At 56.8% G+C, this 13156-nt stretch overlaps 2 protein-coding genes across 7 annotated transcripts; one reads left to right on the top strand and one right to left on the bottom strand.

Annotated features, from left to right (window-relative positions):
* Window positions 1-1122: 1122 nt before the first annotated feature.
* Window positions 1123-6494, bottom strand: LOC105610309 (oocyte zinc finger protein XlCOF26). Of its 6 annotated transcripts, none has more exons than XM_042249019.1 (4): window positions 5980-6494; window positions 2407-4327; window positions 2019-2180; window positions 1123-1845 (listed from the first exon to the last, which is right to left on the bottom strand). In XM_042249019.1, the coding sequence occupies exon 2, from the start codon at window positions 4297-4299 to the stop codon at window positions 3688-3690; it is 612 nt and encodes a 203-aa protein (XP_042104953.1). In that variant the 5' UTR covers window positions 4300-4327; window positions 5980-6494; the 3' UTR covers window positions 1123-1845; window positions 2019-2180; window positions 2407-3687. The 6 variants fall into 6 exon arrangements, with proteins under 6 accessions (XP_042104953.1, XP_042104952.1, XP_027824777.1 ...); XM_042249018.1 differs by having other exon boundaries at window positions 2019-2131; XM_027968976.2 differs by having other exon boundaries at window positions 3415-4327.
* On the top strand, window positions 4298-12903 carry LOC114114570 (uncharacterized). The gene is made up of 4 exons (XM_042249319.2): window positions 4298-4442; window positions 5408-6239; window positions 8924-9030; window positions 11454-12903. Exons 1-4 carry the CDS (start codon window positions 4298-4300, stop codon window positions 11459-11461), a joined length of 1092 nt encoding a protein of 363 aa, XP_042105253.1. The 3' UTR covers window positions 11462-12903.
* The last annotated feature ends 253 nt before the right edge of the window (window positions 12904-13156 follow it).

Raw genomic sequence — 13156 nt, 5'->3', positions numbered from 1 at the left:
ACCAGCCAGTGGGCAACTAATTCCTGGGTGTATGAGCCCAGCCCTGCTGTAGACCCTGCCAGAGTTCAAGAAGGAAGGACGCGACCCTCGCCTTCAGGGAGGACCCCCCCACCGCCCCCGTCACACACACAGAGGAAACTTGAGTATAAGCCTGCACATACCTCTCATGGGCGAGATGGTGTGTTAAAACAGGGACTGTTCCAAGGAGGGAGGGATGTGTGCTAGGTGGTTCTAGAAGGTAGGCCTGGTGGAGAAGAGGGCTTAGGAGGGTGGAGCGGAGGTGGGCAGAGGGGCACAGGTCAGACCGGCACCAGGGGAGGTGGAAGATGAGCAGAGCAGGGGTGTCTGCGAGGGTCCCCCCAGGTGAGCCAAGGACCCAAGTGAGGGGAGTTCCAGAAGCGTGGGGCCTTGTTCTCTGACCTCCGCAGAGTGGCCTGTTATCCCAGAAGCTGGCGCATGGCAGGCGGTCAGTAAGAACCCATGTGCAAATTGCACCAGAGACCCATGGGGGCCCCCAGCAACCCTGACTGAACCCCAGCTCAGCCCTGGGAAACCCCCACCCCCACCTCAACACAATTCCCCCTCACCCCGGCACTCACATCCCTGGGATTTGACCTGCATATCATAACTAAAGTCCTCTCCCACCCCCGAGGGTTTCACTCTCCATAACCCACCTCACAAAGTCTGGTTGTCCCCAAAACCCCAGCCGGGCCATAGTCGGTCCCCCTTTTTCTGAGGGGCGGTCCACTCTGGGGAGGCCAGGGAGCTCCAGGCCAGGTGTGAAGCCCGGAGGAGCCCTCGCCCTGTGGCTGGCCCCAGCCTCGCCCTCCTCTTGTTCCTCTGTGCCCTGTGGACACCCGGAAACTTGTCTGCCAGCCTCTCTCCCTGCCCGGAGCTGGCGGGCACCAGCGGGGAGGTGCCGCTTCCTCCCCAGCCTCCCTCCTCACCCTCTCCGCATCATCCTGAGCCGGCACTCAGGAAGCCAGAACAAGCAACCCCAAACCAGAGGAGAGCAGAGCAGGGCCCCCCAAGCTTCCGGATGATGACAACGGCTGGGGAAGGGAACTGAGGCTCCTGATGCACCAACTGTGGGCTGTGCGAGAACAGAATGACTATTTGGGGTCCCTCCTCAGAATTCTTTATTCCTGAAAAGGGAACGAAGGTCGATGGGCACAGAATGGGGGAAACGAAATGTGACTCGAATGAAGACCCTGACCCAGGACTCTGTGTCAGCTCAGGAAGGAGCAGCGGGCTAGCCCCAGGGCCCAGGGATCTCAGCCTGGAGTCCCGGAGCTCCTGGAATCCCTCCTAGATTCTGCATCCCCAAGAGTATGTGCATCTTCCTGGGGAGAAGGTTCATAACCTTTGCCATCTTGCCAGAGGGCTTCATGAGCCCAACAGTGTGAAGAAACCACTGCCCCGAAAGGAGAGGGAAGCCTGCAGGCGTGCTCATCCCTGGGGGGATGGTCTTGCCTCTGGAGCCGGGTGTCTGCTTCCACTTGCTGTGTCCTCCCCAGAAGCTCACTTCCTGTCTCTGGTGGGCCAGGCAGGAGCACAGAAGTGGGTTCCCCACACAGGCACCATCGCTGCTACCACAGGAGAGGCTGGGCAGCCAGGACCACCTCTCCTCTGGCTGTAATTCCCAGCAGGCCCAGGGAGTTTTTCCACCAAGGCACAAAGTCTGTTTCCAATTCCAGGCTCCATCGGACCCTCTGCCTTCACCTCCCGAGGTAGGTCTTCTTAGGGGACATGTCCTCATGCTGGGGCGCAGGCCCAAGGCCCCATTCCGAGTCTTTGTGTCAGAGGCGCCCTGCACACTGCCCAGAGCTCCTGACCACTCCACATCTGTGCATAAAGACAAAGAGACCAGGGTCAGGTCTGGGGTGGAACATGGCCCCGCCCAGCCTCCCCGCTCAGCCAGGGCTAGGAGGGAGCAGTCATGGGCCCCCTGCACCCAGTTCAGGGTTTTGCATCCTCTTAGCCCCTACCAAGCACCCCAGGATTATAATCCCATTTACCAATGAGACATCGTGGGTTCAGGGTACTTGGTGACTTGGTTCCAGATGTCCCAGGTCCCGACTTAATCTCTTAATCTCCACCACTAAGCACTAGTCCACATTGCAACAGCCACCTACGGGCGGCAGGCAGAGGACAACTGATCCCCAAGAAGCCACACGGCTCTAAGGAAAGGGGGGAGGGCAGAGACAGGTCTCCAGCACTGAGCACCAGCCTGGGTGTGGAGCAAGGGCCCTGTGGAGGCAGGTCCTCTCCCAGCCCCCAGCTGCCTTCTTCTCAACCCACCACGCAGGAGGCCACGTCCCCTGCAGACACCCATATCTCCCACCAACGCCCCTGCCCATGCTCCTACTACATGGTCCCGCTTCCTCACAGCCCCATTTTTCCCACCTGTAGGAGCATCTCTTAATGATGGTACAGGAGAGATACAGGGTCTTGGGGTCCAGAATCCAAAATGAGGTCCAGGCTTGCACTGCTGCACCACTAACTCCTGTGTGTGACTCAGGGCCAGCCTGGGGGAGCCTCACTTTCCTTGTCGACCACATGGCGGAGAAGCCCAAGCATCAGCCTGGAATCTGAGGCCTGGGGGACAGGTCATGGCTCACCCCTTTCTCACTGCATGACTTTGGCCAGTCCACTCAGGGAACCTCAATTCTCTTGCCCGGACGACCCCAGGACCCCGGCCCTACTTCCATCTCTCCTCCATGCCTCCAGTTGTCCTTGAACTACACTCGCGCTCACTGGGCTCTTTCCATTAAACATTTTGGTGTCCCCTCTCCCTGCCACAAATCCTTTGTAGAGCAAATATAAGCCTCCAAGTTCAGACGCCCACCTTAGAAACCTTCCATACTCTATGGAAGGTTCTATGTTCCCTATGAGTCCCCAGGACCCAGATCAAACCATCAGACTGTCTTGGGTGTCACCAGTCACCTCCCCACCCCCCAGAACACTTTTAAGTCTGTCCCCTACGGTAGCCGGCATCACCCTGTATGAGCACCCCAGGAACAGGGCTGTGCTCCTCCCAAGGACCCCACTCAGCAGACAGCTTGGCACACTGGGGCACTCAGTTAATGATGTCACCCCCTCTTATATGCTAAACTTAACAGTCCTCAGAACATCCCCGGGAGGAGGAGGCCCTCCTCATCTTTAGCCCCTACTTATAGATAAGCAAACTGTGTCATGAAGTGAAATGACTTCTCAAAGGTACTAAATACTTTGGGGCTGGGGGAAGCCTGAGGATTGTGGACAGTATCCTCTCCAGGTGGCTTTCAATGCTGGCATTCAGGGAATGAGGATCTAGTAAGAAGACAGTCCTAAGCCTAGAAGCCCTGTGTGCCCCACCTTCCCCACGTGACCCCCAACAAGACCGAGAGGGCTCTGGCCAGTGCTAAGTCTCACCTGCTCTAAGCTGCGTGTGCCTGTGGAGGAAAACCAACACTGGGGCCCAAAGCAGCCGGGTGCAGCCACCCGGAGGGTCCTGGAGGATGAGCGGAAGGAGGCGGCCCAAGCTAGGCAGCGGCCCACTCCTTTTGAAACACCCCCCAAGCCAGCCCTCATGGTCTCCCAGGATCCCGTCCAGAGAGGGGCCCCCAGCCCAGCGGCATCTCCTGGGGTCACAGATGCGGCTCTGGGGCGGGGAACAGTCGACGGCGGCAGCAGGTTCTGCGCGCATCAGAGCACGCGGCCTAAATGGGCCGCCTGGCCCTCGGGCCCGTGGCCGTGGCTGCGCTGGTGGGTCTTGAGTGAGCCCTCGCGCGCAAAGCTTTTGCCACAACGGGCGCAAAAGTAGGGCCTGCGCTCCCCGAAGACGCCGGGGCGGCGCGGGTGCGGCGCAGGCATGCGCGCGTGGGTGCGCTGGTGGTTGAGCAGGAAGCGCGGCTCGCGGAAGCAGCGGCCGCATTGCGCGCACTGGTGCGGCTTCTCGCCGCTGTGGATGCGCTGGTGCGTGAGCAGGTTCTGCTTGAGGCTGAAGCAGCGCCCGCACTCGGGGCAGGGGAAGGGCCGCTCGCCCGTGTGGGTGCGCTGATGCACCTCCAGGTTGTGCTTGACGCTGAAGGCCTTGCCGCACTCCGGGCACACGAAGGCGGCTGCGCGGCCCGCCCCAGCGTGCGCCTTCTGGTGCCGCACCAGGCTGGGCTGCTGAGCGAAGGTCTGGCCACACAGCGGGCAACGGTGCAGCTGCTCCTCCGCCGGGTGGTGGATGACCAGGCCTCGATCGTCCCCCAGGCCCTCCTCCCCGTCCCCCGCAGGGGACCCGCCCCCGGAGGATGCCAGCTCGGTCATGGGCACGTCCGGCTGCAATCACCAGCCCCTGAGGAGGCAGAAGCAGAGAGAGGAGTCAGAGAGCACCCGAGGGTCGGCCAGCCCCCAGCCTCAGTGCCCATCACTCCCCAGTCCTGTTCGAGCCAGTGTCCCCCTGCTGGAATGTCCTTCTTTCTTCTCTACCCCTTAATCACATCCTACTCCTCCTTCAGGCCTTTCTCAGATGACACCTCCTGCTAGAAGCATTCCTTGACCCTTCCAGCTTCTTTTGAGCCACGTGGCCCAACCCTGTGACCCTCATGCATCACACAGCACACGGGGTGGTCATGCCACCTCTGTCTCCCTAATCTGTGAGCATCTTAAGGACAGACCTGCTTCCGTTTATGACCCACATCAAACGCTGTGCCTGCCACACAAGGCATGGAGTAAATGCTGATGGGTAATACTCAGGGGCTTCCAGTCTTATAAGTTGTCCTGAACCCGGGGGCGCCTTATCCCTCCAACCAAAGTCTCGGGGAGGGGAGGGACAGACATCCCCAATCTGGAGGGAAGGGTGGGGTCGACAGTGGTTTAAAGATATTTTTGCAGAGCTTAAAAGAAGAAACAAAACAAAAGCCCTGTAAACTTGAAAGTAACCTCAGTTAAACATTAAAGGCAGCAGCTCTTTGTTTATCAAAATGAGGCATGCCTGTAAAAGGTTTGCAAGTCACTGAACCACAGTGTGAGCTCCCAGGGGGCGGGTCTCAGCTTGATTCCTCTTGGCAGCCCCCCAGGAAAGCCTGGCCCAAGGCTGAGGAACACTCTCAGCTCAACAAACACCCCCAAGTTCAGTTCCACCTCACACTGCTTCTCCTAAGGATCCTCTTTCCCAGGGTACTGTGTCCCTCTTAAATTGTTGCCCACACAGCCCTAAGGAAGGGGCAGGCTTATTGAACCCCAATTTATAGATGGGGAAACTGAGGCTCAGTGAGGTCGGCTTACTTGCCCAAGGTCGCCCAGCAAGGTGAACCGGGACTAGGCTGTAAATTTCCTCATTGTCAAAAGTTCTTCTCAAGGTACTAGCTGCTCACCAGCTAAGTGCCCCTCAAAACACACACACAGAAGACCACCACTCTCCTGGCCCCCACAGGTCATCAGGACCCAAAGGACCACTGCTTCTGGGGGGCGCTGTCTGTGGCCAACACCCTCACGCCTCCCCAAATCCTGGGCTCCAGCTCCTGCAGAGCACTGAGGCTTGCTTCGAGGGGTCGAGCTGACCTCCCCTCATGCTATTCCCCGCCCCTATCAGGGAAGCCTCCTGGCCCTTCACCTGGACCTCCATGCAGGCCTTCTCCACACTTGCAGATCTCCCTGCTTACCACCGCCTCAGTGGACCTACCAGCAGAGTGGGGTCTCAGAGGCACCCCCTCTGTCTCCCCCTACCCTCAGGCCCCCGGTGGAACATCACTTACCCCGGGGAAGGGGACAAGGACTACTTGCAACAGACCCCACCCCCAACTCTCCCCAGGCAGCTGCACGGATGTTTGCAAAGACAGATCATCTCTGTCCCCTTGGGCCAATCTCAGCCTGGCCTTGTCTCTGAGCCGCCTCCCCACTCCCCCAGCTATACCCGTGGTCGAGGGCCCCGCCCGCCGAGAGGGTCTCAGGCCACGGTCCCCAGTCTTTCCGGCGGCAAGTTCCTCCATCCCATCCCGCACTCACAGCCCAGGCTGCGCCCCAGGTCCTTCGGCCTCCGGCAGTGGCTCTTTCCTCGAGTCTGCGCTGCTCAAAGCAAATACGGTAACTCTCCGCAACGCCTCCGGGGGCCCGTTCTCCCTCACCCCCAGAAAGACGGCCAGCCTCCAGCACCGCTCTTCATATCAGATCGCGGCGTGGATCGGAAGAGCTGACCCCACCCACCCGAACCCCCGCACACAACCTTGCCAGCTCCTCGGGCCAGAGCGAGATCCTGGAGAAATATGGTAAACTCTGCGTCGCAACCCCACCCCCACGAAAATATGTAGGCCTCCCACTCTGCTGCAGCAACCCACCCCATTCCGCTGCAAGCCCTGGCTCCCTTAGAGGATTCGTGCAACCCACCCCGCTCCCGCAACGCCGGGGGTAAGGCGGGGAGGGGGCGGGGGGGGGGGAACCACGCCACCCCGGATAAATACGTAAGTAAGTCGCGGGGCTCTCCACTCCCGGAGACGGTCTGCGCGGCTCCCGGCAAATACGGTAGCGCGCCCGCAGTGACCCGCCCCCAAGGGTCCGGCACCGGCCTGGGTAAATACGGTAATCTCCCTCCACGGCCTCCGCCCCGGACCCGGCCCGGGACTCCAGAGGCGCCGCCTCCCCGCAGCCCGCCGCTCCTTCGCAGCGCCGCAGCCGCCAACGTCGCCGCAGCCGCACAGCAGCCCCGTGAGGCTGGGAGGTCTAACTCGCCCACAGCCTGGCTGGAGCACCGAGGAGGGCTGCGAACGTGGCTCCCGCCAGGGGCAAGACAAGGAACCAGGCTGGGGGCCAGGGTGGGGCTGTCAGGACGCCCAGGCGGGCGGATCGCCCCCGGTCCCCTTGTCCCAGCCATTCCCGGTTCAGGATTCCCCGAGGCCCCCCGATTCAGCAGTTAGAGCCGCAGCCTCGCCTCCTTCATCCTACGGCTGTGTGCTCGGTCGCTCAGTCGTGTCCGACTCTTTGCTACCCCATCCATGGACTGTAGCCCGCCAGGCTCCTCCGTCCATGGAGCTTCTCCAGGCAAGAATACTGGACTGGGTTGCCATTCCCTTCTCCAGGGGATCTTCCCCCACCCAGGGATTGAACCAGGGTCTCCCGCAGTGCAGGTGGATTCTCTACTCTGAGCCACCAGGGAAGCCGAGCTACCCTAGTCAGGCCCACAGACTGGCCCCAGCGCCTGGGAAGCCGGGTCTGGGGGCGCTGGAGGCACAAAGCCTTTCCTTGCAAGAAAGAGAAAGGTGTGTACTCAGGAAGCTGCCCCCCCCACCCCCACCCCCGGGGAACCTTTCTGAGCAAGGGCTTCATGGGTGGGAGACAGAGCCCAGTCTACCATCAGGTTGTGCCATCAGGATGACTGGATGACTGGATGCCTGGGTGGAATAGAAGAGACACTTATTCCCCTACTATCCCATCCTTCCCACAAAGGAGGCCATTACAGTCAAGCTAAAGACCACCCATGCAAGAGTCACTTGTAACACCCCAGGAGGCAGCTGGTATGGACAGAGCTGGGCTGAATTCCAGCTTCCAAATGTCACTTAATAATACACCTTACCTAAACATTACTTCTCTCATTACAAAGCCCTTTCCCATGTATTATCTTGCAAGAGCCTTCCAATAACCAGTGCCAGCTGACCTATACAAGTGTTATTATCCCATTTCATAGATGGGAAAATAAAATAAAATTGAAACACAGAGAGGCTCTGCCGACACTCCACCCCTGCCTCTCCCCATCCCCCCTTCCCCACTGCTCCACACGGCAGAGTCCAGGTGGAAAGGCAGGCCCAGCTCCCTCTCCTTGGCATCACCCTGGTCCCTCAGCAGAGAAACAGAAGCAGCATGCTGACCAGGATCAGAAGGAATAATCTCATCCCAAAGGGGAAAATCCTCCAAATTTACATTTTACAGATGAAGTAACTGAGGCTGGAGAAGGAAAATTATTTTTTAAATTAAAAGTGCTAGAGGAACATTCTGGGCTTCCTAGGTGGCACTAGCGGTAAAGAACCCCATCTGCCAATGCCTTATGTCTGGAGACATAAGACTCAGGTTTAATCCCTGGGTCAGGGAGATCCCCTGGAGGAGGACAAGGCAACTCACTCCAGTATATTCTTGCCTGGAGAATCCCATGGACAGAGGAGCCTGGCTGGGGGGGTGGAGGGTGCGGGGCAGAGGGGGGGGGACACAAAGAGTCAGACAAGACTGAAGCGACTTAGCATGCATGCATGCGCACACGCAGAGGAATATCAGTTGGCCCTTTCCACCCTGGCCCTCTGTAGCTGCCGGGTGGATAAAACTGCTAGGATTCTGGAAGGTCCAGGCAGAGCTCCTTACAGCAGACCGTGGATATGGCTGTTGGGGTGGCAACATCCCTGATGAGGGCTCCTGGGAGGCACGAGCCCCCCAGCCTCAGGAGGTGGCCCCCGCAGCCCTGCAGGCACCCAAGGTCCCTTCCAGGGCCTGGGAAATGAATTCCAGGTGGGGGTCCATCTGGGAGTAAAACCAATCCCTCATTCCCGACAGCAGCTTTCACAGCTTACCCCATGGACCAGTTCATCCCAGCAGGTCCCACCTTGGGTCACTCTCAGCCTCTGAAGGACCCACCCCATCCACGCTGCTCCGGTAGCCCCTCACTGAGGTTTGTGGAGCTCCCCAGAGGAGACATCCCAAGGAGACTGCTATTTCAAATACACTCAGTGGTGGGGTGGGGGAGGAATTCTGGGAAAGCCGAAGACGTGAAGCCACCAGGGCAGATGTTTACTCCAGGGCCAAGTGTAGATCTCCCATGGTATTGACAAAAGGACCCTCTAACCACTGACGATAACCCACACCCACACCCCACCTGGCCCGTGAAGCTTGGTTCGTGAACAGCCACGCCACCCAGCTCTCTTTGGTTGCAAACATCACCTGCCAGAGCAACCAGCTTTCATCTCTCCCACAGGCTACAGGAGAAATGGGAACACTTAGGAAATGACCAGATTTCTCAAAAGCAAAATAATATACCTGAGGACGTCACCCTTATTTTTAGCATCTGTGCCATATTTCCGGGTAAGCTACACCAACATAGAAAGGGAAGGAGCACAGCCGCGGGGGTTGGGGGAGGCAGACACCACCACCTAAAACTCGTTGCTCTCAGTGAAATGCCCAGGGGTCTGAGAAGCCTCCTTCCTCGGCCCTGCCTGTGTGTGTGATTTCTGCTGACTCACTTCACTTCTCTGGTTTCATACACATACGCCCCCGCACACATCTCCCGCTGCCGTTGGCACGTGCTGTCGTGAGCACAATAGAATGACAGCGAGGAAGTATTCTGCAAACAGAGTCACGCTTCTCCGTCCAGGCAGGGCCAGGGGCTGGCATGGAGATCCCCACCACTCCACGAGGCTCAGGTGACAGCTGGACTCTGGATCCTAAAAAAAAGGCCCGGGCTGCTCACAGCCAAGAACAGCTGGCCCGTGAGCCCCCTCTGGGTGAGGCATGTCCAGCTCAGCTGAGTCCTGCCCAGGGCCCTGTATTCCCTCCCTCCACCACCTCCAGGGCACACTGGCTGGACCAGAGATCCCCGTGACTCCCCTGGACACGTGTGCTCCCTCGCAGAGGTCAGCCTGGTCACCCTGGGGCTCCCCCAGCTCTGGGCTGCAGCCCCAGCGCTTCTGCACTCAGTTCGGTGACCATGCCACTGGTCTCCATCAGCTCATCCCGTCTCCCCAGACTGGACGGTGATCCCTAACCTCCCTCTCCAAGGGGACTTAGCTCACTTTGGTTTTCCCACCAGCTCACGAGCTTCAAAAGGCAGGGACTGTGTTCTCAACATCTCTGTATCCCAAGAGCCCAGCATATCATAGACCCTCAGTCAGTGTCTGCTGAATGAATGAATGCATGTCTGCCAATTTCACCTGGGGGAGGGGGTGGCCCACGGCCAGCAGGTGTGCTGATGTGATGTGTAAGGGGTGAGGGACTGCAGGCAAGTTACAGCCCCAGCCGCGGCTCCAAAGGCCAGGAGGCACTGTGAGACGATGGTGCTGTGGGGCTCTGGGCGCGAGTTCTCATCTGCTCCCATGTTCTCTTTCCTTGACATTAAAACCCAAGATGTGACCTAGGACATCCATTCGACCCCTAAGCTTGCAGCCTGCTTGATAACAGCTAATTTCTATGGCAACTGAGCTCTGTTTTTTGGGAAAATGTTTCTTCTCTTTCCATGGTACGACTTCCATTTCTACAAATGCCATGCAAGTAGCCAGACATGGAGGTTCATTTTTTAAGTGACAACAGCAATCATTTACTGACTGAGTGCTGTGTACCAGGAACCCACACTACATACTCTACCTAGGTGACTTGCCCAAGGTCCCCCAGCTTACATGGTTAAGGCCAGAATTTAGCCCCAGAACAGAATCTATCCACTATTCCTAACAACAAAAGAAAGCTCTTTTTAGACTGGGGTGAGAGATGGGGGCAAGAGAAAACATTTCTACTTCTTCTCAATAGGAGCATTATTCCTAGGGCTGTACTGTCCAATAGCCACATGTGGCTCTTTACATTGAAATTAACTAAAATCAAATAAAATGGAAAATTCATGTTTTCTGAGGTCCTCCACCCCACCAGCTACAGCTAAGTTCTCCACAACCACACGTGGCTGGTAGCCATGGCATTGAGCGGCACAACATTGTTATACAAATGATGTACAACATTTCATCATCACAGAAACGTCTTCTGAACGTCACTGGTCTAGGGCCCCTCTCCCTCCAGATCTGGGAGACTCTGGTCTCTTTTTAACCCAAAGATCAACCTATGCTGGGATCATTCATTTCCCCCTGTCTGCTGGGATCATGTAAAAGCCTACTGTTTTCAGCCCCAAGGACTCCTCTTGCCAAAAGGTCAAGGCTATTTCTTTAGCAAACCCAGACTACTTTAAAAAGGAAAAGTAAAAAGCTCAGCAGAGGCTCCGCTCCTGCCATGCACTCCCTGCCAAGTCCCTGCTGGTTCTCTTTTCTCCTCTGGTCCCAGGACTGCTCTCTGGGGCTGGGCAGTGGGGAACCACACTCTCCCAAGAAGGCTGCCATCTGGCCGGCTGAGTCGAAGCTCATGCTGCTTGCCAAGGACAAGCATTTGCCCAGTACCTAAGTCATTTGTCGTAACTCCCAGCCTGCTCCTAACAAAGGACACAAGGATGCTGTAGGCAGTTACTGGAACCCCACCCCACCAAGCTCATCTGGTGTGTTGGAAGCTTGGCCCGGGGTAACCCCACTGCAGACTTGCACTTACCTGGCTGTGGTTAGGCTATAAATAAGTCTTTGAAGATCCTGATTTATTTACTCATGGTTGTTTTCTGTTCCCCCACACAAGCCTTTAATCTCAGCATGCTCTGGAACATTTTGAACTGTAAAACACGAGGCCAGGTCTGACCTTCTTGTCTTTGATTTTATGGCGTGCCTCTTCCTAAATTTTCTCTGACCTAGTTTATTTTTAAATGAAAGGGAATTAAAAATTGAAGCTGATGATGCCAGACCTCCCTTGGAGAAGCCTGAGCCTTGTGAAGGTGGAAGAGGTTGAGGCTAACAGGAAGTCTAGGACCTACCATCCACTGGCAAGGGGACTTGGTGAACTAGTCTGACCATCCCCACCCCCTCCCCATATCTCTGTCCTGCCCAGTTCACAGCTCACAGTGAGATGGCGAATAAGAAAACCTTGTTGGGAGAGCCAAGGCTGGGAATTAGTTGTTGATTAACTGTATATAGATTGTTCCAAGCTATGTATCAAAATGAACTCGAGAGCAGGGACTGTGACTGCTGTAGACTGAACTGTGTTCCCCAAATTTGTATATTGAATTCCTGACCCCCAGTATGATGGCATCTGGAGATGGAGCCTTTGGGAGGCAATAGGAATTAGGTTTAGACAAAGTTGCTCCAATACTTAGGCAACCTGATGCGAAGAGCCGACTCATTAGAAAAGACCCTGATGTTGGGAAAGATTGAAGGCAGGAGGAAAAGGGGACGACAGAGGATGAAATGGTTGGATGGCATCACTGACTCAATGGACATGAATTTGAGCAAGCTCCAGGAGATGACGAAGGACAGGGAAGCCTGGCGTGCTGCAGTCCATGGAGCTGCAAAGAGTGGGACATGACTGAGCGACTGAACATCAACAAACAGTGCGAGTGAGGTCCGCCTGGAGAGATGAGTGTCTAAGAAGAGGAAGGGAGAGACCAGGTCCTCCCTCTCTTTACTTTTCCCTCTTCCCCTCCGTCCCACCACGTGAGGACACCAAGAGAAGGTGGTTGTCTGCAAGCCAGGAAGCAGGCCCTCACCAGGAAAAGAACCTGCCATCTCCTTCATCTTGGACTTCCAGCCTCCCAGACTATGAGAAGCGCATGTCCATCATTGAAACACCTAGCCTGCGGTGCTGTTCTGCCAACCCGAGCTGACGAAGACAGTGGCTCTTCATCACAGCGTCCCTGAGGTCTGGTACAGTACCTGGCACACTGGAGGCTTGTTTAAGAAATCAGTGACCTGGTCAATGGGACCTGCACCTCAGTTACTCTTGGTCTGATGGACTTGGTCCTGTCCCCACTGTGACCCAGAGCACCCATTTGTGAGGGGGTGGTCACCTGGGGTCAGTGAACAGGCTTTCATTCTCATGACTTTGGTGGCCAGGGGTGGGGAGAGGAGGCAGTGGATGGGGTGCTGCAACCAGACCTCACTAACCCCAAATCCTACCAATACAGCTGTTTGATTGATCTGATCATCAAACACAGGACATTTGTGAATGGTAACACATTCACTGTACAGAAACTCCTGCCCAGCTGATCTCTTCAGTATCACAGACATGGTACCTCTGGGATGCTTCCTGGAGGAGGAGGGCTTGCATGAGTTGGCCTCAGGATTTGAGGAAGCGAGTTCCCCATCATTAAAGTGGGTTTTGATGAGATCCCAGGCGCTTAATTTCCCTGAGCAGGGCAGGCTGGGGGAGGCACTGAAGAAGAGCAGGACATCACAGGGACACAGCAGAGCCCCTGGGGCTGGGGAGGGCCAGAGAGCCTGCCCAGGAAAACCCTTCTGACTTGGTCTCCAGCTGGTCCTCAGAGCTGAACTCCGGATGGACACACCTCACCCATTCATGAGGTTTCACACAGCATGGTTTGCGATCAAAGGCCGGGACCACGAGTCAGCAGCCCTGGCTG

Source organism: Ovis aries, chromosome 4, assembly GCF_016772045.2.
Source record: "Ovis aries strain OAR_USU_Benz2616 breed Rambouillet chromosome 4, ARS-UI_Ramb_v3.0, whole genome shotgun sequence".
In the NCBI taxonomy this organism is placed as follows: Eukaryota; Metazoa; Chordata; class Mammalia; order Artiodactyla; family Bovidae; genus Ovis; species Ovis aries.
This window is presented reverse-complemented; position numbering and strand designations above follow the sequence as displayed.